This window comes from Pseudorasbora parva, chromosome 10 (genome assembly GCF_024679245.1).
Source record: "Pseudorasbora parva isolate DD20220531a chromosome 10, ASM2467924v1, whole genome shotgun sequence".
Taxonomy (NCBI): Eukaryota; Metazoa; Chordata; class Actinopteri; order Cypriniformes; family Gobionidae; genus Pseudorasbora; species Pseudorasbora parva.
Window position 1 is genome coordinate 40,633,257 of NC_090181.1, and position 24,016 is coordinate 40,657,272.

At 37.4% G+C, this 24,016-nt stretch overlaps 1 protein-coding gene across 5 annotated transcripts in view; it reads right to left on the minus strand.

The window, feature by feature from the left end:
- The window catches only part of LOC137091585 (connector enhancer of kinase suppressor of ras 3-like), a 105,118-nt gene that overhangs the window by 45,907 nt on the left and 35,195 nt on the right, over positions 1–24,016 (minus strand). For 4 of the 5 annotated variants that reach the window (XM_067456154.1, XM_067456153.1, XM_067456155.1 and 1 more), the window contains exons 2-5: positions 22,308–22,471; positions 11,511–11,713; positions 8,628–8,715; positions 2,492–2,533 (exon numbers count right to left, since the gene is read on the minus strand). In XM_067456154.1, the coding sequence (XP_067312255.1) occupies positions 2,492–2,533; positions 8,628–8,715; positions 11,511–11,713; positions 22,308–22,471 (497 nt within the window). Of the gene's footprint in view, positions 1–2,491; positions 2,534–8,627; positions 8,716–9,209; positions 11,367–11,510; positions 11,714–22,307; positions 22,472–24,016 lie in introns of those variants that run through there. The other variant, XM_067456157.1, reaches the window with a different exon arrangement.

The following is a 24,016-nucleotide window of genomic DNA, read 5'->3' on the forward strand; positions in this document are numbered from 1 at the left end:
AACAGGTGTGAATCAGGTGGCCCCAATTTAAGGATGAAGCCAACACTTGTTGAACATGCATTTGAAAGCTGAGGAAAATGGGTTGTTCAAGACATTGTTCAGAAAAACAGCGTACTTTGATTAAAAAGTTGATTAGAGAGGGGAAAACCTATAAAGAGGTGCAAAAAATGATAGGCTGTTCAGCTAAAATGATCTCCAATGCCTTAAAATGGAGAGCAAAACCAGAGAGACGTGGAAGAAAACGGAAGACAACCATCAAAATGGATAGAAGAATAACCAGAATGGCAAAGGCTCAGCCAATGATCACCTCCAGGATGATCAAAGACAGTCTGGAGTTACCTGTAAGTACTGTGACAGTTAGAAGACGTCTGTGTGAAGCTAATCTATTTTCAAGAATCCCCCGCAAAGTCCCTCTGTTAAAAAAAAGGCATGTGCAGAAGAGGTTACAATTTGCCAAAGAACACATCAACTGGCCTAAAGAGAAATGGAGGAACATTTTGTGGACTGATGAGAGTAAAATTGTTCTTTTTGGGTCCAAGGGCCACAGGCAGTTTGTGAGACGACCCCCAAACTCTGAATTCAAGCCACAGTACACAGTGAAGACAGTGAAGCATGGAGGTGCAAGCATCATGATATGGGCATGTTTCTCCTACTATGGTGTTGGGCCTATTTATCGCATACCAGGGATCATGGATCAGTTTGCATATGTTAAAATACTTGAAGAGGTCATGTTGCCCTATGCTGAAGAGGACATGCCCTTGAAACGGTTGTTTCAACAAGACAATGACCCAAAACACACTAGTAAACTGGCAAAGTCTTGGTTCCAAACCAACAAAATTAATGTTATGGAGTGGCCAGCCCAATCTCCAGACCTTAATCCAATTGAGAACTTGTGGGGTGATATCAAAAATGCTGTTTCTGAAGCAAAACCAAGAAATGTGAATGAATTGTGGAATGTTGTTAAAGAATCATGGAGTGGAATAACAGCTGAGAGGTGCCACAAGTTGGTTGACTCCATGCCACACAGATGTCAAGCAGTTTTAAAAAACTGTGGTCATACAACTAAATATTAGTTTAGTGATTCACAGGATTGCTAAATCCCAGAAAAAAAAAAAAAATGTTTGTACAAAATAGTTTTGAGTTTGTACAGTCAAAGGTAGACACTGCTATTTTTTTGAACACACCCCTTTCAACTAATTGCCCAATTGCACAGCCTTAAGAGCGTGCATATCATGAATGCTGGGTCTTGTTTGTTTTCTGACAATCTACTGAACCTACTGGTAACTTGTTTGCCACGTAGCAATAAAAAATATACTAAAAACCTTGATTATTCTGGTTAGTCACATTGTACTGCTATTATTTTGAACAATACTGTACACACACACACACACACACACACACACACACACACACAAATACATACATACACACTGATCAGACAAATCTTTATGACCTAATATTGTGTTGGTCCCCCTTTTGCTGCCAAACCAGCCCTGACCCGGTTTGGGGTCGAGGCATGGACTTCACTAGACCCCTGAAAGTGTGCTGTGGTATCTGGCACCAAGATGTTAGCAGCAGATCATTTAAGTCCTGTAAGTTGCGAGGTTGGGCCTTAATGGATCGGACTTGTTTGTTCAGCACATCCCACAGACGCTCGATTGTATTAAAATCTTTTTGAATTTGGAGGCCAAGTCAACACCTCAAACTCAATGTGCTCGTCAAACCATTCCTGAACCATTTTTGCTTTGAGGCAGAGCGCATTATCCTGCTGAAAGAGGCCACAACCACCAGGGAACACTGTTTCCATGAAAGGGTGTACATGGTCTGCAACAGTGCTCAGATAGGTGGTACGTGTCAAAGTAACATCCACATGGATGGCAGGACCCAAAGTTTCCCAGCAGAACATTGCCCAAAGCATCACATTGCTTCTGCCGGCTTGCCTTCTCCCCATAGTGCATCCTGGTGTCATGTGTTCCCCAGGTAAGCGACACACACACACACGGCCATCCACGTGATGTAAAAGAAAACGTGATTCATGAGACCAGACCACCTTCTTCCATTGCTCCGTGGTTCAGTTTTGATGTTCACGTGCCCATTGTTGGTGCTTTCGGTGGTGGAAAGGGGTCATCATGGGCACCCTGACTGGTCTCTATGCAGCCCCATACGCAACAAACTGCGATGCACTGTGTATTCTGACACCTTTCTATCAGAACCAGCATTAACTTCATGAGCAATTTGAGCTACAGTAGTTCGTCTGTTTGAGCCTTCGCTCCCAACGTGCCGTGATAAAGAGATAATCAGTGTTAATCACTTCACCTGTCATAATGTTATGCCTGATCTGTGCATATATGTATATCACATTTCACTTAGATGCCTGAGAACTAAAACTAGATATATAATCGCCATATACACAAGTGAAAGAAATAACACAACAATTTGAACTATTAAACTAATTAAAAAATGAATAATGGTAATATGAAAAGATACTTACAACATCCAAAACCTTCTCTTCCATGTCATACACAGGGCAGTCCTGTGCAGGAAAGAAAGAAAATGGCAGATCATGTTTGAAACCACTGTGAATAATAAAAACAAAAAGTTCCCGATTCAGGAATGTTGTATAATTACAGAGCTCGACACAGCAACAGTGAATGACCTCCAGCCTCAAATAAACAGCATTCAGCCTTGAATTACATCTCCATGTCCACTCCAAGACAAGATAATTACACAACACACCGTGGGAGTGCACCAAAGTGAGGAAGATGAGAAAAGACACGACTAGGAAACAGCATTTTGTGCATTAACAGGCGAATGGAAAGAAACCTTCAAATAAAGTCATTTATTTTTTGTGATCAACTGTGTTTTTATTGATTTTATATAAAGCTGGTCACTTCTTCATATGAGACATAAAGGCCTGACCCTCCATAGCGGCCCTCCTAGGTTCTGAAGGTTACATAAATGTATGCGAATGGGAAAAAAGGCATTTTGATATCTAAGATTTCACATACTGAGCTGAAACTGATGGTCAGCAGAAAAGGAAGCAGTCCATTGTTTTGAAATATTCAATGGTTGCTGGACATTTGCTATGAGCTTCAAAGGGATATTTCACTTTTATACAGTAGACAGATCAAATATGGGGACACAAACATCAACTGAAAAGGCAAACCTCATTGGTTCTTGCATGTCACATGACCAAACATCATAATGTTTGAGGTTTGTGTCAGCATGCGGTCTGCCTACGCATATGTTCATTAAAGTTTTTATTTAATCTGAGAGAAGCTGAATTGTCTGAAGCTACATGAATAGGCTATATGATAATTATGGCTCAGAGTAAATTTAAGAAGCCACTTACACACAGAAAAATAGGGTGTCAAAATTGTACCTTTAGGGGTACAACAGCTTGTCGCTGGGCCAGTACCCTTAAAAGGACAACTTTGTACCTTTTTTACGCCTAAGAGGTGCATATTAGTACCTTTGAGTACAAATGCGTACCTTAAAGTACTACTATAAACCCTTTTGTGGTAAAAATGGTATAAAGTTGTCCTTTTAAGGGTACTGGCCCAGCGACAAGCTGTTGTACCCTTAAAGGTACAATTTTGACACCCTATTTTTCTGTGTGTAAAGTTACCAGCCAACTACAATAGTTCATGTCTGGAATGTGTTTCTGTTCTTATTTCTGAGCTCCACGTGACTGGGAAACAGAGGGAAATGTCAGAAGCATTTGTGTTAATCTGTCACCCTTCGGCATTTGCCCATGGTTTCTTCCTGTTCTCCAGTAAAAGGCTGTGCAGTCTAATGCTTTTTATCCCACATCATTAAACTCCTGACTGGGGCTGGAAACTCAACATTAATATAGGATACCCAGACACTGCTGAAAACACCCATGCAGTTTCTCACCATTTTGGATCTGAGGCGAGATCCCTATTGGCTCCAGTTTACTCTCACTGGACAGTCTTGGATTCCACTCGCTTTCCTATCACTAATACTGAGTGCACCTTGCACTCTTTATCAATCATATAGGCTCAGTTACTGATCCATTTTATTGTGTTTTAAACGAATGGCACTTCACGAGTTTGTGTGCCCATATAATCTTAGTGAAAGTGGTAAACAGATTTGGCTTGCTGTCTGCTATAGAGGGGCTCGGAGAGGATATTCTACCCGAGCTCTGATTGCCCCCCTATAACAGGCAATGAATGAATAAAATAATAAATGAATGAGTCATTTATAGCGCTTTCATATGTACTCTTGTACACCCAAAGCGCTTTACACTCGTGTCAGGGATCTCTCCTCAACCACCACCAGTGTGGTGTACAAAAGGAGGAGCAGGGGAGGAGGAGGGACGCTGCAGGAACTAAAAAGGGGAGGAGGTAAGCTGCTGGTTTTATACATTGGTATTAATTGAGAGATTAGATGGGCGTACTCCTCCCGAAAGTACGTTTATTAACTTTACAAGTATTAAAGGGTTAGTTCACCCCAAAATGAAAATTCTAAAGTTTTAAATATGTATATTTTTCTTACACAAACGCATCGATTCGCTTCAGAAGGCCTTTATTAACCCCCTGGAGCCGTGTGGAGCACATTGCATCACGGACAGATTTTTATGGACTTCAAAAACAGGCCATTTTAAAGCTGTGTTATTTTAAAGAGTTATTTTAATATAACTCCGATTGTATTTGTCTGAAAAAATAATGTCACAACACCAAGGATGACCTGAGTGTGTGTAAAACATAAGATCATTTTCATTTTGGGGTGAACTATCCCTTTAAGAAAGGAATAACTAATGGGCCATAAAATTAATCAAAACTGTAGCCGCCAACTTTCAATTATTAAATGTATTATGTTACCATTAACCGAGAGAAATTTATCAAAGCATGCGTGAAATACCCAAGTTTGTGCATCTCTTAATAGGGTGGCAGCACTTCTACTAATAGTGAAACTGTACATTAAACAGCTTGAAGAATGGTGACGTTACTCCTCGCAGCTGAGAAATGTTGTGTAGCTTTTCAGTTGCAAAACTATTTTACTAATAAAGTCACGGGGCAGCGCAAGTGTGTGTGCACATGTGTGGGAGTGAAAGAGAGCGTGCTTGCCATAGATGATTAAAAGTAATTTAACAGGAAAACATGGAAATAGTTTGTCTTGTTTTCATATTTTTTTAATATACATTTATTTGCTTGGTCAATGTCTTGTGGGTTTTGGTTCTATTGCTGTTGTCGGCTGAACACGCTGACTTTTTGAGACATTTTGAGCCGTTGACTTCCAGTCTTTGTGCTAAGCTAGGCTAGCGGTGGGTGTGTCAGACAGAGTTATGTCACGAACGGAGATGAGAATGGTATGTATGGACTTATCTAACTCTGGGGGATGCGGTGAATAAGCTAAAGCCCCCAAATACCGGCATGTTCCTTTAAACAAATATAATCATATACACTCTGTTATTTTTGCATACTGTTTAATGTACAACAACACCGCAGTGTGTATGACATCAGGTGCAAATAGCATCTGCCACTATTTTTAAGTATAAATATATTCTAACTAGTGTAAATGGCAGATTGCTAAGAAAATATGCTATTTACACTTATTTACACTTGCTATTTACATGGTGTAAAACAGCATCGATCACTATTTGCACTTAGTGTAAATAGCATCTATTGCTGCCTTTTTATTTTTTTACAATAATATGGCAAAAAAAATTTATTATTCCTTAAAAAAAATGTTATATTATTATTTGTATTACTTTAAAAAGGTACCATCTACTGTACAACAATAATATAAATATGCCACTCTTTCAAACTAAACCAAACTTTTATTTTGAGGGGTTGTCTACATGTATATGATGACACATTTATCAAATTAAACGGTACAGTGCTGGTGAAGTGACTCCAAGCAGCTCTGGAGATGAAGTTCACGAGTTCTTGTCCTCATATAGTGAGAGAGCAGACACCAAAACACAACTAGCATCACGTGTGCTTGAGTACGTGTAGCAGACAAAACCGTGCCATTCATTTACACAGACACACGATTTATCATCACATCTTCACATCGTGGAAATCATAGGGCTCTAGAGAGTCAGCCAAGATCAAACCTAAACCATGGACTCACTCCAGAGCTTCCACAGAATATTTCATTTCCCAAACAAAAATCTATGCAGGGCTGTCATAATGTTAAAAGTCTCTCAAATTCTCAAAATAAATCCTGCTGTGTGAAAACACCAAAACAAGTTAAAGGACAACTCTGGTGAAAAATGAACCTAGGGGTAATTAACACAGTTAGCAGAGCGCTCTTGGCTCAACGAGTCGAGACTTTTCCAAGATGGTGCCTGTCTGTAAACGTGTAATTTACTGTCTTTGTAAAGTATTTTCTGATTAAATGTTTGTCACTTACAAAGTTCTCAATCCTCCAGTAGAGCCCTGCACGGGCCTCAAATCTAGGCCCTAGCCCGGCCCTGGCCCGAGACGCTGAGGCCCTAGCCCGGCCCGTGTCCGACAGCTTATCAAAATTCTCGGCCCGAGTCCGACTGGAGCCCGTTTTTTTTTTTTTTTTTTTTTTTTTTTTTTTCAGCCATTAAAATAGTTTTGTTTTGTTTTTAATGTCAAAGTAGTTATATTTCGTTTCGTTTCTTTATTGAGTTAATTTAGAAAAATGTTTAGAGCATTTTTTTGTTTGTTAAATTATAGTTTAAATTTTTTTTAAGTGACGACCAAGCGACCAGCGGCCGACAGTGAGTTAACCGCATATTAAATCTATTTAGTCTCTCAAATCAACTCTTGACTTGTCTTGCCTATAATAAAATCCATAAATATAAAACACTTCAAGCATCACAATGTTAGTTAATTTCGCCAACTATTTCCACCAGTAGCCTAAAAGGCATTTTTGAGGAGCTGAGGCAGGCTGATTCTGCTCGCGGCTCTCGCAAACGGAGCTAAACAATCTAAAAACAAATAATAAAAAAAAGAACATGCAGGTTGTCTTATAGCCTACCTTACACCTACGCAAAATGAATATAAATCCGATCTTCAATTCCCGTGGTATATGCTCATTTAACGGAGTTTACAGCAACGGAAGCAAAAGATTCAAGATGCATTTTATTCAGCAGCTTATTTCAAATTCAAAGACCACATAAGAAAGCGCGCACTGGTAAGATCATAAGTCTCATTCATTTTTATTGAAGATGATTGTGTTTTTGAGCATCTAAGACTTATTTTAAGTTTCATTTACGGCCATTTGCGTTGGCTTGCATTAGTCATTTGCGGCGATGCGTGCAGAGCCATCATATCTATCTGACTACAACATAGCCCATAACACGCTCTCACACATTTATTTTTTAACCGTTTGCCAGGAGTAAAATGTATACATGTGGTTTAAACAACCAGATAGGCTACATTTACATTTGTCCAGTTTCGTCTGAAATGCTTTCATCCTTCTGAATTGGTTTGTTTAGTGATCGGACTACATTGATAGCCCTTTTCATTAATAACAGCAGACGCCCCGCGGATGACACGCAACAGAAACGCCACGCTCAACACCACGCTTGCAGTGTGTCTCCGGCCTTAACTCTAGCAGCTGCGCTGAAGAAACGCGGGCTGCTGCTGCTGGCGCAGACTCTGAACATGCTCTTAACACTGTGCGAGCCATCTTGACAGTCGCGTTAGCTATTATGGTCTCGTGTTCACCAGCGCAGAACATCTCATTCTTCCTTTTAATTAATAAAATAAATATAAAAAGAAGGAGAAGCCTAAAAAAGGCCCGAAGCCCGGCCCGCGTTTTAGGTATGACGTGAAAATTGGCCCGAAGCCCGGCCCGAGGGGCGTAAAAAAGTCGGGGCCCGTCGGGCTCGGGCATAAATGCAGGGCTCTATCCTCCAGTTTGCATGTAGGGACCCTCATTATGCTACCGTGTTAGTGTGCGGCTATTTTGAGCCTTATTAGTGTTATTAACTAGCGATTTCATTTTACTTACTCTGTGCCCCATAGACAAGCGTTATAAGCTAACCTGTTTTTAGAGATAAAACTCTTTATATTTGATTTTCATGAAAACGCATCTCAGAGAACAATCTACTCGCTAAACATGTGTTAATTACCCCTAGGGTCATTTCTCACGGAGTTGTCCTTTAATGAAAGAAATTTAGATTTTTTACAATTTGACATCTGTCAGTGTCAAAAACTCAAACTTAACAATACTGAAACACGATTTAACCATCTAAACATTAACACTAGCCGAGAAAGAATGACAGAAGAGAGTATGTACTTCAAACCAACATCCATCTTGAAGTATATCTCTGATTACGGCAGCTATGAAAGCACACAGAACTCCAACTGAGAACATCTTGCAGAAAGCAGCCACAAGCAAGGAAGATAACACGGAGGAATGTCGGTGGGCATGTTAAAAGAGCATCCTGGCTTGTTTTAAAGAAACTGTAAACTCAGAAGCTGTGATTGATGTGTTGGGGGGTCTGCTTATTACTGTCTGAAGTAAATCCCCCAAAGCAAACACAGCAAGACGACACATGGTCAGATAACTAGCTTCAGGCTTGGATGGAATCCAGCTTTCCAGCTCTAAATCCCCCACTGGGAAATGCACGAGAGCTTAAAATGAACGTTCGAGTGTATGTCCTAAAAACTCATACTGACCTGTTGAACTGTAGTGGTCAGTTCCAGACACAACTGAATGATTTTGTTCTTGGTTGCGGTAAAATCACTGATTCCCGTCAATGGAGTTCTGCAGAGAGAGGAAATTAAGGTTAAAGACGTTACAACATGCACACTGTGTAAAAGATCAGGAGAGTACAACAAACTTCTTGCTTAGGATTTTCTGATGTGGCCGTACACTAGGAAGGAATATGAAATCGGTGGTCATGCTACCATGTTGGCTCCCTAGAAATCCATTAAGTGTAGTCAAACAGTTTCCATTTCTTTTTTCCAGACAGGTTAGACACTATATAACTTGAGAAAATATCACTGAATTTCTGTGGTTAAAGCATTTTAATAATAGTAATAATCATACCAGTGGCTTTGACTTTAAAGGAATGTTATGAGGTTAAAGTCAACATCTTTTGTATCATAATATCCACACAAAATTGCGGCACTTGAAAATATAAGTAAACAGGGCCTTGTCCTCTTTGTGGTTGAATATTTTTTTTGGGGGGGGGGGGGGTGGACGAACTTCTAGAAAGAAACTAGATGAAAATAGACAAAACTAAATCTTACTCATACCCAGCATAATTCCTGTGTTGGGAGTTTTTCCATTTTTGCCAGAATATGTGGTGACAAGCTCAGTAAAAAAAAAAAAAAAGATTAGCATCTTAATTTATCAACATGCTACGTCAGAACAAAATTCCTTTAAGGCAAGTCAGCTCTTTCTGTGGCCATATATATATATCGTCCTTGGGCGGCACTTTCTAGTCATGCAAATACTGTTTACTTGAATGGGGACCCTGACTCTGTTAAAGGGTTAGTTCACTCAAAAAGGACAATTCTGTCATTAACGTACACTCAAAAAAATGAATTTATGATGCTGTTCACTTTATTTAAGCAATTCCTCTTGATTTAACACCATTATATTAGGTTTCTGGTTCAAATGTAATTGATTCATGTTAAACTGACTTAAAACCGTTACTCTTTGACATAACTTGATGGTTTTATTTTGAGATAACATGATTCAATCAAGTAACCCAATCAAACAGGACTTTCACTTCCCATCATGCTCTGCAAATGGCCTGAATTTGGAGAGTAAATGCTTAAATAAAGTGCTATTTTATGCATTTCTAACGAGATGAGAAAATGGAGAGACTTTTTAATGTTTTGTTATGTTGGTATTTAAAAGTTTGTGTTATTTTAGTGTTTTTGGACGTTACCACTGTGGTGAAGTGTAGAACGTGCTCAGGGTGAGGATCTGCTAATAACAATTAAAGTTATTTTAATAATAAGAAACAACTACTTTGAGCAGGCCATGGATGTAACAAAACCATCTAGCCAATACAATCTTGTAATGTTAAAGGTTTTGTAAATGTTGTAAAAAATAGCATTTCACTAAATTAAAATAATCAATTAAACTGGATTACTTGTTTTGTTTTTTTATATTAATTTCAGAGTAATCAAATCGTTTTGGACAAAATTAAGAATGTTAACCTGATTTAACTCAACTTATCTGTTCATGTTAAATGAACACAACTATTTCAAGCTAGTTGAACCTCATCCATTGTTGTTAAGATAATGTGGTGTAATCACGTGTAACCACTGTCCACGATTAAATCATGTTCAACCAATGTGCTATTTTTTTGAGTGTAGAACTAACGTGCAAAACGCACTATACTGTGGGAACAACGTAAACTGCATAGGAGACTGGAACAAACGAGAAGAAATTGTTGAATAAAGTCGTTATTTTTGTTTGTTTTTGCACACAAAAAGTATTATCGTCTTTTTATAAATTAAGGTTGAACCAATGTATTCACATGGACTATTTTAACAATGTTTTTACAACCTTTCTGGGCCTTGAAAGTGTTCATTAGACAGCTGTCTATGAAGGGGTCAGATTTCATCAAAAATATCTTCATTTGTGTTCCGAAGATAAACGACATGAGGGTGAGTAATTAATGATAGAAATATTTTTTTTAGTGAACTATCACTTTACCAGTTTGTCAAAATGGAAAAAAGCAATACTACATTTTGTCTGTTGATTGGATTCCATTTCTGCAGCATTCTGCATCACCACACCAAATTAACTCTCAATGTACTGTGCTTCAGCCGTGCTGAGCCATGCTTATATGAAAAACATTATTGACTCTTTTAAGTTTTAGGTGGGAAAACAGCTGCAATTTTGTTTTTGCCATTTATATGTACCATTTACGAGTGGGCCATCTCTATTGGAATCGTGAAAGGAACATTTGTGTGTTTTTTGGAGTAGCTGCACTGTAAAACTATGATTTTACACAGTAATAAAACAAAGATTATACTATTTCAGTCTATCTACTTCAAAAATACACATTTAATCCAATGTATTACGACTTGCAATTTCTGAGTGAAAAAAGTAAAACACATTTTTTCAGTGTATGCAGAGCGTTGCAAATCAGTCACTTATCACGTTCCGCTGAAGGGAGGATATAGCAAGTCAGCTAACTGGGAACAGGAACAGAGCTTTTGTGTTCACAAAAACCTCACCCTTCACGAGAAAGATGTGGTTAGCTGTGTACAGACTGGTTAGGAAAGAAAGGAGGATTGTATCTGGTTACAACTGTCTGCCCTGTCTGGAAAAAAATCTAAATGTAAGTTCTGCTCATGCAAGTCTAAGTTCAGACTCTGCAGTGAATTATATGATCTTCCAGAAGGTTACCATCAATTTTAAGAGTAAAAGCTCTTTATAAATCATCTGTGCGAGACACAAAATAGCCCTTTACATGCTTAAATTCCCTGTAAACTCTGTCCACATGCCTCCTTTACATAAACAAAGGAGCAATAGAAATAGAAATAACCAATAGAAATAATATGTGAAGAAATGATTAATAGGGATGTTTGTACCTGTCCAGCCATGCCAGGAGGCTTTTGGCTGCTCCAATAAGTTCAACCACTGAGGAGAGGAATTCATTTGGGAGCTTGCTAGACGTGTTGCTGTCATACGTAGGACTTTTCCTGCGTTCTGACGTCGCATTGTGAAGGCTGTTGGTCACAGCCCTCATCTTCAGCACCAGTGTCTTCAAGTTATCCGTCTCCACGCCATAGTTCTGAGGAAAAGGCAGAAAATAACATTACTGTAAAGCTCAAAGTATACTTGTTTTTTTATGCGTATGCTAGGGAATGCGTACAGTAAGCATGTACTATACTGATGATAATATTTACATAATGCACTTTGCACACAGATAGCCAGATTTTTCTTCACAATTAAATTGAAATAAAATCTAAAACGCAACTTGGCTTAGTGCGAATATGAAAACGCAAAGACATGGAAAGCATGTAATTAAATGTATGCGCAGCATGTTTCAGAGTGAAGTGTGGCACTGTATTCTTACACAAGCAGCTCATGACCCGTATATGTAATTAATAGTTTATTTAATGACCCCATATTTGTAATGAGAAGTGCTTATCAACAAAAGAGAAGTTTTAAGGGCTCCCAGCGGTTATTCGTCAAAATAAAAGTTTGATGGTTTAAAGGGTAAGTTCACCCAAAAATGAAAATAACCCCATGATTTACTCACCCTCAAGCCATCCTAGGTGTATATGACTATCTTCTTTCAGACAAATACAATGGGATTATGTTAAAAAATGTTCTGGCTCTTCCAAGCTTTATAATGGCAGTGAATGAGGTAATCCACATGGCTCCGGTGGTTTAATAAAGGCCTTCTGAAGCAAAGCAATGCTGGTTTTAAAGGGTTAGTTCACCCAAAAATTATTTTGATATCATTAATGTCGTTTCACCCCCGTAAGACCTCCGTTTATCTTCAGAACACAGTTTAAGATATTTTATATTTAGCCCGAGAGTGTAGGCAAGTGTATGCCCACTAAACTGTCAATGTCCAGAAGGGGAATAAAAACATCATCAAATTATAGTCCATATGTGACGTCAGTTAGTTCATTAGAATCTCTTGAAGCATCGAAAATACATTTTGGTCAAAAAATAACAAAAACTAGGACTTTATTCAGCATTGTCTTCTCTTCCGCGTTTGTGTTCAATCCTCAAATAAAGATTCAAATGGTTATCTTATCAGCGTATTGATTCATGATTCAGATTGCCAACGTCACGTGATTTGAGCAGTTTGACACACGATCTGAATCATGAATCAATACGCTGTGGAACGACATTAGGGTGACTCATTAATGACATAAATTTCATTTTTGGGTAAATGAATCCTTTAAATATGTATATTTTTCCTACAATAACCCATGACTTCGCTTCAGAAGGCCGTTATTAACCCGCTGAATTTATATGGTTTACTTTTATGATGGATGGATGCACTTTTTTTGGACAAAATCAGGACCGCCATTTACTCCTATTATGAAGCTTGGAAAAGCAATAGGAGTTCAGGGTTGAACCCCTGCCCCTTTAAAAGTGAAAGTGCCCCCGCAAATGCGATTTCTACTGAAGGGTAAAACATTTTTTATGAAAATTAATTGTTATAACTGTTTATGAAAGTACACTTTGAAGTACACTATTAGTTTAGTAGTTTGTTAAGTGAACATAACATTATACTTACAGTTTACTATTTACATATTACTTTTGCACTTTATAAAGTGCATACTAAAACTATAGTACTTTAGCAGTATATTATTATGTTCAAATCTAGATTTCTTTAAATACTTGAAATAATACCTTTAACTGTATTTTATCTCATTTTATTAAAGCTTCATGAATCATTTTTTATCAACACTTCAATGTGGGTAAGTTTCATAAAGAAAAGGCAATGCTTTAAACTCCTCATGAAATCAAAAATCGACCTCATTTACTTTGTTAGCACATGTTACAGGTCTTAGGGTGAACAATTAATCTGTGCAAGTTAACACAGAAAAATAGTGTTTGCCGTGGTCTTTAATCAAAATCTGAAAAGTTCCTTCTGGTCTAGAATGGCATTCCCTTTCCTCTGGGAAATCCACTCGCCTCCGACCATTAGCCTGTGATTATGAGCGAGAGATGAGAGCACTGAAATCAAACCCTGCCCTCAATATTATTTCACTTGAAAATACATCACATCACTGAAATAAAATCACTTGCAACTTCTGGTTCACTGGGACTGTGAACAAAAAGTTGAGAAACACATTTTTGTAAAAGAATACGCCTTGAGATACACATATAGAGTAGATTGATTACATCAACACCAAGCAAAGCGTACATGCTGTTAATGTTTGACGATCGCGCTATTTTTACATTTGCGTGAGCAACCATCCACCACTTGTTTCAGCTTCTTCTCCTGTATTTTGAACCAGAGATTCTGTACCATAACGTGTCATAGCGCCCCCAACCCACAGTGAAAACATAGATAGCTGGAAAATTCAGTCAGGGGTGGAGAAAGAGTAAAGTAGATTAAGTAAATTAATTTAAGTAAATGTAATTTAAAGTATATTTCTGAGAAGTACATAAAAAGCACACTGAAAGTATACGCTTGTTTTTAGTTTAAAAGAAGTATACTTATAGAAGACTTTAATAAACTTAATTTTCATAAGGGGGGTTTAGCTCAGAGCTCGAGCCAAGCTTTAGGTTCGAGCCTCCTTGGAGAACAGCAAGCCAAGTTCACTTACCATTAACTATTAAGACTGAATGGTCAGGCAAACTCGTGAAACATTCTTCAGGTAGCATTCCACACCAATGAGATGTGCACATTACACCACCTAAATGATATCAACAAGTTTGCGTTTCACTTCTGTTGTTATGGTGTCCTTGTATGCCATGGATTTTGAACACTTGCTTGATTTGTAAAAACGAAATGCTTGACTTGCCCAATGCTATATATTTAGTAGACAATTTCTATCCACTTCTGGAATGCAATGTATGTAGGCTTGTTCAGCAGATGCAGCAAAAAGTAAAGAGACTGTATTGCATACGGTGCAATTTAATCCACACTAAGAAGGCGTCATCCTTGGTGTATTAAATTCAACGCTCCATGCTCAACTGTTACATGATGTAAAGCAGTTGGACTGTTTAACATTTCACAGCCCTATTTAGACTCTAAAAATTGTTTGGCAATTGTGTGATACTTTATTTAGCTGCTAAACCTGGCATCCCCTGTGCTCCACTTTTAATATCTTGGAAAGCGCAAGAGTGTTCCTCCTGGTCTGGCAAATCTCAGTTTGCAAAAGTACTCCATCTAAGCCCTTGAAAACCCTTGCTCATCTCTGAAAGAACAAAAATCTACTTCAGGTTTATCTGCTATGGTCTAGAAAGAATAGATCACCCATAATTAAAATTGATATCATCATTTCCTCACCCATATCTCATTGCAAACCAGTTTGTGACTATTTGTGCCTTGCGCATTCATATGTAGCGCCTCATGAAGTGTTGTGCCAGGTTTGATGTCAATAACATCATATGTAATTGGTTCACATGTTTTGCATCCCATCATAATGGATGGAAAAACTAAAGCCAGCCTTTAGTTAAGATCTAAAAGAGTAAGTAACCAATTTTGGTCATATGGCTTCTGACAATTTTGGATATAGTACATGAGTGACTTTTAGGCCTAGTTTCACAGACAGGGTTTAGATTAAGCTAGGATTAGGCCTTAGTTCAACTAGGACATTTAAGTAGCTTTTACAAATGTGCCTTAGAATAAAAAAACAAAAACAATAACAATAAAAACAACATTACTGTTGTACATCTTGAGACAAAATGATGGTTGCTTTCAGTTAAGACAGATCAAGCATGCATTTTAGACTGGACTATAGACTAAAACCTCATCTATGAAACCTGGAAATATAGTGCTATAATAGCTCTGGACAACCACTGGTCTCTGTCTGCTTTCACTAATAAATGTTGACAGTAAATGTTGATAGAACTATATTGGGTGAACTATTCCTTTAAGCAGAACCTATTACACTAACGGTCACAAGTTTAGAATAATCTATTTATAATGATCATTTTTACTGTTTCTGATCAATGCTAAAAACAATTTAGCATTGCATTTTTTTGAAAGTAATAAAAGTAGTATCTTTTTTTTCTCTGACACCAAATGAATGGTAGTGTATCATAAACATTTCCACAAAATATTAATCAACTGGTTTCATCGAGTCTGCGTTTGTGAGGCTGAAACGCCTTTGGAGGCGACTTATGGTAGAGAAATGAACATTCAATTCACGGGCAACAGCTCTGGTGGACATTCCTGCAGTAAGCATGCTAACTGCACGCTCCCTCAAAACTTGCAAACGCTGTGGGATTGAGATGCGTGATAAAATTGCACATTTCAGAGTGGCCTTTTATTGTGGCCAGCCTAAGGCACACCTGTGCAATAATCATGCTTTCTAATCAGCATCTTGATATACCACACCTGTGAGGTGGATGGATTATCTCAGCAAAGGAGAAGTGCTCACTAACACAGATTTGTGAACAGTATTTGACAGAAATAGGCCTTTTTTTTTGTACATAGAAAAAGTATTCGATCTTTAAGTTCAGCTAATGCAAAATGGGGGAAAAAACTAAAGTGTTGCGTTTATAATTTTCTGTAGTGTATTTAAAATAGACAAAAATGCAATGTTATAATATTGCACAATATTTGTTGCAAATTGACCCATTTGTATCCTTTCCACCCTTTTATTTTATTTTATTTCTACTATGTTTTTTCCAAACTCAAGTAACTGACATTATCTTATGGTGTACTACATTACCCATAATCCCCTGATCAAGGTCTATAAATAGACCTCACTTCCTCTTTATGTTCTTCTGCATTGGTGAGGTGTGGGTGTTTGAATGGACACCCAACCATGTCCTTTGAGTCCTTTCCTTAGGATGCGTTAAGTAAGTTTGTTTTGACAATTGTATGATTTCAGTTTGTTTCTATGAATTGGGTTCAATAATTATTTGGATTGAATATATATTGTTTATTTATGAATTGTTTGTATGAGTTTGATCATCTTTTTGTATGGTTTGTAGTGACTAAAGACCATCACGTTCATCCTATCCATCCTGTTTATCCCATCCCGATAATCCTGTCCTTCTATTAACATCTGTCATGTGAACTTGCTCCCAGTATCTCCATGTGCTTCGGGTTGTTCAAGGAATTCAAGACTTAAGCATCCTTAACCTAATAAACTAAAGACTAGATCTTTTTCCAGTGTTTTAATCAGACACCCCCCCAAGTTTCTACAATTATGACGAACTTTGGATATTTAACAACTGACATCCAACAATATTACTGTTTTTACTGTTTTGATGATCAAACAGATGCTGTCTTGGTATGAGACTTCTTTCCATAACATAAAAAAGGTAATTATTCCAAACGTTTGACCGGCAGTGTAGATGTGCATTTAATAATAGCTGCCCTGTGAATCTCAGAAGGTTCAAATTAAGAAACACATCTTCTATGGCTCCATAATAACCTTTTTAGCAACTTAAAGTGATAGTTCACCCAAAATCATAATTTACTTACCCTCAAGTTGTTCCAAACCTGTATGAGTTTCTTTCGTCTGCTGAACACAAAGGAAGATATTTGGAAGAATGTTTTTAACCAAGCAGATAGAGCAACCATTCACCACCAAAGTATTTTTCCCCTACTATGATAGTGAATAGTTGCTTGGTTACGAACATTCTTCCAAATATCTTCTTTTATGTTCAGCAGAAGAAAGAAATGCATACAGGTTTGGAACAACTTGAGGGCGAGTAAATGATGACAGAACTATGTTTGGGTGAACTATCCCTTTAAATAGTTGCATGATTGTAAAGATCTAAATGTGACATATTCAGAAAGTCTAATATCCCTAAGGATAACAGTATTACCTTCTGTCTTTGTATTTTAAAGTGCTTACATTGCCAACTCATGCGGATGTTAATTTGAGAACATATGGAGTTTTTATGGGAACTTCACAGTCCCATAACGCTGACCAAAGACAAAGCGTAATTAGCTTCCTGTTTAATTCTTGTCTACTGACTAGAAGTGCTCAATTCAACATTAACATCAGCATGGCAATGCTACAAGTAAGCGTTCATCAAATGATTGAAATTGAATGAAGGTGCTTTGAGGGTTTTTATTCATCAAATGATAGGGTTAGCTACACCTGATATGGTTTTTAGGAAATGAGAGATTGGTTTCCTCCAGCAGGGCACAGACAGAGTTCATATGCGCTCTCACATATGGGGGCAGGAATTTGCTTCCTGTTCAGCATGAAATAGACTTCAGGACATCCCATCAGGGAGAGATCTGGAGCCCTACTAACACGTAGCACTTTCTGCATCCAATACTTGGCCTGAGTGCCTTTAATATCATTTCCAGTGCTATGAGACAATAGGAGCCTCTTTCCATCGAGGAGACTGCTGTGATTTAAGGACAAAACAGATGTATGAGGTTTCAGGAGACGATCTGGAAAAATCATCATGAGTCTCATTCTAAATCATAAATTCTAATTAGACAATGATGGATTTCACAAAATGTGCTAATTGACATCTAAAGACATTCTAAGGATAATACTACATTATTTTATCTGAAGATTTATGGCTCTCTTGGATGCTTGATTAACATTTTTCCAACTACATTCTGTGGAAACAAGTATTTGGAAAAATGAGTGTGAAATTAAATACACTCTTAAAAAAAAAGTTCTTTATTGGCATTTGTGATTCCATGAATGTTAACATCAATGGAATTTTTCCTTTGCAAAAAAACTTTTTTTAAAGTGGAAATTGGTTCTTTAGATTATTAAAACATTCTAAGAAAAAGAAAAGTTTTTTTTTTTTTTTTTAAAGAACCGTTTACTAAAAGGTTCTTTGGAGAGCCCAAAGTGGATTTGTGGCCATCGTCTGCTTTTGATGCGAGGGGTCTGGGCACAATTATAGCATTCAGTGCTGGACACTGGGATGTACGGTATCTTTTACAAGTACTGACATGACCATCAGTCAAAGCCACCAAAACCTTCTTCCTAAGCATTTCCATGTGTTCATATCATGTCCTCATAAAAACCAACGTCTGTCTGAGCCGTAGTCATTTCTCATGTAATGATGTCCTTGTTCACTTTTTTCAGAAACATATTGTTCTGTGTGGTAAACAGCATAAAGAAAAATGTGTAAAAAAAAAAGTGTTGAAATTGACTTCATTATGTTATGAGTCCCAGATCCCAATACTGTACATACAAAATAACATTATGTTAAGACTGATCAAGTATTTTCCCTTTAAATTATTGATGTTTCTCTTACCAAACAAGGTTATTACTGTTAACTAAAACTAAAACCATAAATATGTTTGTTTTTTTGTTACTTACAAACAATTAAGCAATATAAAATTATTTAAAAAATTCAAACTTGTTTTGAGACCCCTTCCTTCTGGTCCATTCTTATGCTTTACATTAAGCAGTTTCTGACAGCGAAAACACGTCCTGTGTGAACAGCTTCTCATTCTGTGCTGCCAGCTCTCAGTAAGTGTACTTTGGCAAAATGTGTTTGGCAAAAATAGTTTAGATTAGAAGGGTTTGTGCTGACTGTGGACTTGCTAGCTAGAAAACAAGCTAGTATTTTTATCCTGTTATGATGCAGTCCCTCTTTATATTAGCTACATGTATTAAAATATTAAGCTTTTGATAAAAATGCTTTTGATAAAATGTACTTATTGTGTACATACATATTGTGTACAAAACTTTTGCAAGGTTTTACTGAGGTTGCGGTTGAGACATTAATTCAGATTTGTATTTATTTATTATTAAGTAACCTAAAACCTAGAAGTAGTAACCTAGAATACTGGCTAACACTCAGTGGCTCCTCTGTCAAGCCCTCGTCGTCGGTGAGGAACCTGGGTGTGCTCTTTGATACCAATTTTTAATTTGAAAGCCACGTTTCTAGCATCTGTAAAAACGCATTCTACCATCTTAAAAATATATCTAAATTACGGCACATGCTCTCAATGCAAAATGCTGAACAGTTAGTACATGCGTTCATGAGCTCAAGGCTAGATTATTGTAATGCTCTACTGGGTGGTTGCCCTGCTCGCTTAATAAACAAACTCCAGCTGGTCCAAAACGCAGCAGCTAGAGTTCTTACTAGAACCAGGAATACGATCATATTAGCCCAGTTCTGTCAAAACTGCACTGGCTCCCTATTAAACATCGCATACATTATTAAATCCTGCTTATTACTTACAAAGCACTAAATGGTTTAGCTCCCTAGTACTTAAGCGAGCTCTTAACACATTATACTCCATCACGTCTATTGCGGTCTCAAAACTCTGGCCTAGAGTTAAATGATTTACTCAAATGTTTACTCTGATAAACCTAGATTATCTAAATCAACCGCAGGCGGTCGATCCTTTTCCTATTTAGCACCTAAACTCTGGAACAGTCTTCCTAGCATTGTTCGGGAAGCAGACACACTGTCGGTTTAAATCTCCACTAAAACACATCTCTTTACTATGGCATACACATAGAACATTATCAATTTATATTCAAATCAGATAAATGATTGTAAGGCTGCATTAATAGACAACTCCGGTGAGAAATGACCCTAGGGGTAATTAACAGATGGTCACCGAGTTGAGTAGATCGTTCTTTGAGATGCGTTTTCATGAAAATCAAATGTAAAGAGTTTTATCTCTAAAAACAGATTAGTTTATAACGCTAGTCTATGGGGCACAGAGTAAGTGAAATTAAAACACTAGTTAACACCACTAACAAGGCTAAAAATAGCCTTACACTAACACGGTAGCATAATGACGGTCCCTACATGCAAACCAAAGCATTGAGAACTTTGTAAGTGTATAACCAGTTTAATAAGAAGATACTTTATAAAGACAGTACGTTACGCGTATACAGACAGGAGCCATCTTGGAAAACAGTTTCGACTAATCGAGCCACGAACGCTGTGCTAAGTGAGCTGGTCAATAGGAATTAAGTTTGTGAAATCTAATTACATGGATATTTTTATTTTAAAGCAGCACTAGGTAACTTTTCAACCTTCATAATATATTTTTTAAGACTCTTGTGATGATAAATCGACTTACAATAGGTTGAATGACACGTCTGCCATAGCCTGATGGGTTCTGTATCGTTTTTAATCGTACTTTTAAACTTCGGGTTTCGGGTAGTAACCTGTGAACAAAAAGAACTACAAAATTCGACTGCTTTACGGCATATACGTCACTTCCACCAACACACACACTTCCTTAAAATCGGACGTGCGAGCCCAACTTTGTTCGTCGGATAATATAGTCATGTCCGAAGCAGCAGAGACAAATAAGAAAGAAAAGGTTTTGTTGGAGGAAAGCAATAAGAGGAAATGAAAAAGTGATGTGATTAAAGGCAGGACGAGAATCAACATTGGACCAGCGTTTGCTCGTCGGCGTGAGCTGAAGGAGGCGTGCCCGACCGATGCTGTCATGCTTGTTACGGTGAGCTACCACTCAAACATTGAACTGAAGTATCATAGATTCTGTAAAACGGTAACCAACAGACTACTATAATGACGCTGGCTTGTAAACGTGAGCATCGTGATTATTTGGCGTTTGAAAAAAATAAAACCCATGAAATTATATTCATATGACATGCTGAAACATATGCCACTGACTGTAACATTACCTGGGATGAAGACATTTCACACACGACGCCAGAAGAACTCTGAACTCCTCTTGCAGTGTTCAGGGGAACTGTTAGTGCTGCACCGACCCGTGGCGCCACTTTTATGAAGTTATTTTGCCCGCACCGCACCACTGTAACGTTATATATTTTTACAACCCGCCGCACACCCACGACCATTAAATAGACATACGGGGTCCGCGGGTTATGAGACGACCCACTCATCACTAGTTCAGGGCTATCAGGGTTGTCATGTCAACAAATGCACACGCGATGGCATCCCCTGTTGTAGGATGACAGCTCTTACGACAGTTAGTTGAGGACATTGTTCCAAGTCACAGTTCATCACTTAGCACAGCGTTCGTGGCTCGATTCGTCGAGACTGTTTTCCAAGATGGCGCCTGTCTGTATACGCGCAAGTTTTATTATTATTAGGTATGTATTCAAACGCTTGCCTATAGGCTAAACAAGTAAAGCTTAATTTTTAGCATCATTACTCCAGTCTTCATTGTCACATGATCCTTCAGAAATCATTCTAATATGATTTTTACTGCTCAAGAAACATGTATGATTATTATTAACAAAGTTGAAAACAGTTTGCTGCTTAATATTTTTGTGGAAAGGATAAAAAATATTTTGTCATATATTACATGTATTTATTAAACAGAAATCTTTTGTAACATTATAAATGTCTTCACTGTCACTTCTGATCAATTTAAGGCATCACTGAAGAATAAAATTATAATTTTTTTATCTTACCACAAATTTTTGAATAGTATCATTGTTTACACAAAAATGTTAAGCAGCAAAAACTGTTTTCAACATAGAAAATAATTATAATGTTTGTTCAAATCAGTATATTAGAATGATTTATGGAGACTGGAGTCATTACAAGAATAAATTACATTTTGAAAGTTTTTAAATAGATTTTTACAATATTACAGTATTATTTTACAATATTAGGCTAGTGTTTTACTATATTTCTGATTTTAAAAAATGCAGCCTTGGCGAGCAGAAGAGATTTCTTTCAAAAATATTAAATAATTGCTTAACTTGGCAGTCCTTTACAACAGTAAATATGTAATTAATAGATCATAATTTAGAGGCACAATGAATGTGAATGAGAACACTAACCAGAGCACAGAGTAGATCTACAGCCTCTAAAACCAGCTCCTGATGGCCAATGCGGGCAACGGCCAGTTCCTCAAGGTCCTGATGGGAGATCTTCAGTAGCTGTTCTCCATTAATCTTCTCTCTCTCAAAGTTCTGCACATACTGCTGTAGGCTGTCATCCAGACCTTCACATGAGGAAGAGGAAAGAGAAAGAAAACTTAAAAAAAGGATGAAGAATGTCATTTCTGCGTCACAAACAAACAGATCAATGTTCTTATAGTACAACGCTTATTTTTTAGATTACATTATTTGGGTCCTATAACTAGTCATGTGACGGTATCAAATTATAATGTTGCGATTAATTGGTGAAGCTTTTATCACGGTATACGGTATTATCACGATATTGAAGTAAGTTTTGAAAAAAGTATTGTAATACTATACCAGGTTTAGTAACTTTTTCTTATGACAAACAGAAGTGAACATTTAAATACAATAAAGCAAAAGCATAAATGTATAAAGTAAACAATTGTTTCAAACAGGTTCAAGTGCAAAAGATTTATAAAGAACAATAGGTAGGCTAACACTTTACAATAAACTCTCACTAGTAGTAAATGTTAGTTTATGCATTCACTAACTTTAACAAACAACAAATAGCTACATTGTTACAAAGCTATTTGTGGCAGGCAGCGGGGCGAGGGGCCGCGAGAGCGGGCTGGTGACGAGTGTTATTGAGTGCCAGCTGCATGACACACCGGTCTTGTCTCGCGGCCATGTGACGGGACCATAAAAGGAGGAGCAAAGGCAGCGGAAGACGAGAGAGGACCAGGTCTGGGATTTTATGTTATGTTTTGTTTACGTTTTATTATGTGTGTGGGCAGTCTTCCGTGAGGGGCTGCCCACGTTTTATTATGTGTGTGTATGGGCGGGCAGTCGTCCGTGAGGGGCTGCCCGCGGTTTTACTTTCGTTTTGTTTATTTATTTTGAATTAAAGTTTTGAACGTTTGCCGGTTCCCGCCTCCTTCCTTCCCAGCTAAGAACATCGTTACACTATTATTCTTTGATAACGTCAGTTAAAAATACAACCGTTAATGTAAGCTGAGGTCAATTAAATAATACAGTTAAAAATATATGTGTTATTAAATGTTGAAATATACATTTGAACTAAGATTAATAAATGCTTAAAGTATTTTTCATTGTTAGTTTGTTAACTATTGAATTAACTAATGTTAAATAATAGAGCCTTAATATACTGTGTTACTGAGCAATAAATAATGTTTTATTTAACATATTCAAACAATTTCTAGGGCCCGTAGTCCAGATTAAAATATAAAAATGTTTAAGTTTGAAAAAAAATTAGCCTTAAGTCTTTAAGTATTGGTGATGTGATGAGCACTGTAGTGAATAAAGAAAACTGAATGGCTGTTTAAAACATTTAAATATAGTTTAGTAGCATGAGTCTGCATTGTTTACAAGGTTTCTGGTGAGACGGCTGCATTTCAGAATTTACATTTGTGGTATATTTGTAAATTTGTGTTTGGATGAATTATACCTTTAATAAATAGAACTACTACAGCAAGTTGAGCCTTGGACAAAACAACTCTATATCACAAATCATATCGTTTCCATCAACGATACATATCGTCACATTTTTTCTATCACATTATATCGTGTAACGAACAATATATCATTACACTCCTACAATAGACAGAACACGTAACACACATGCACAG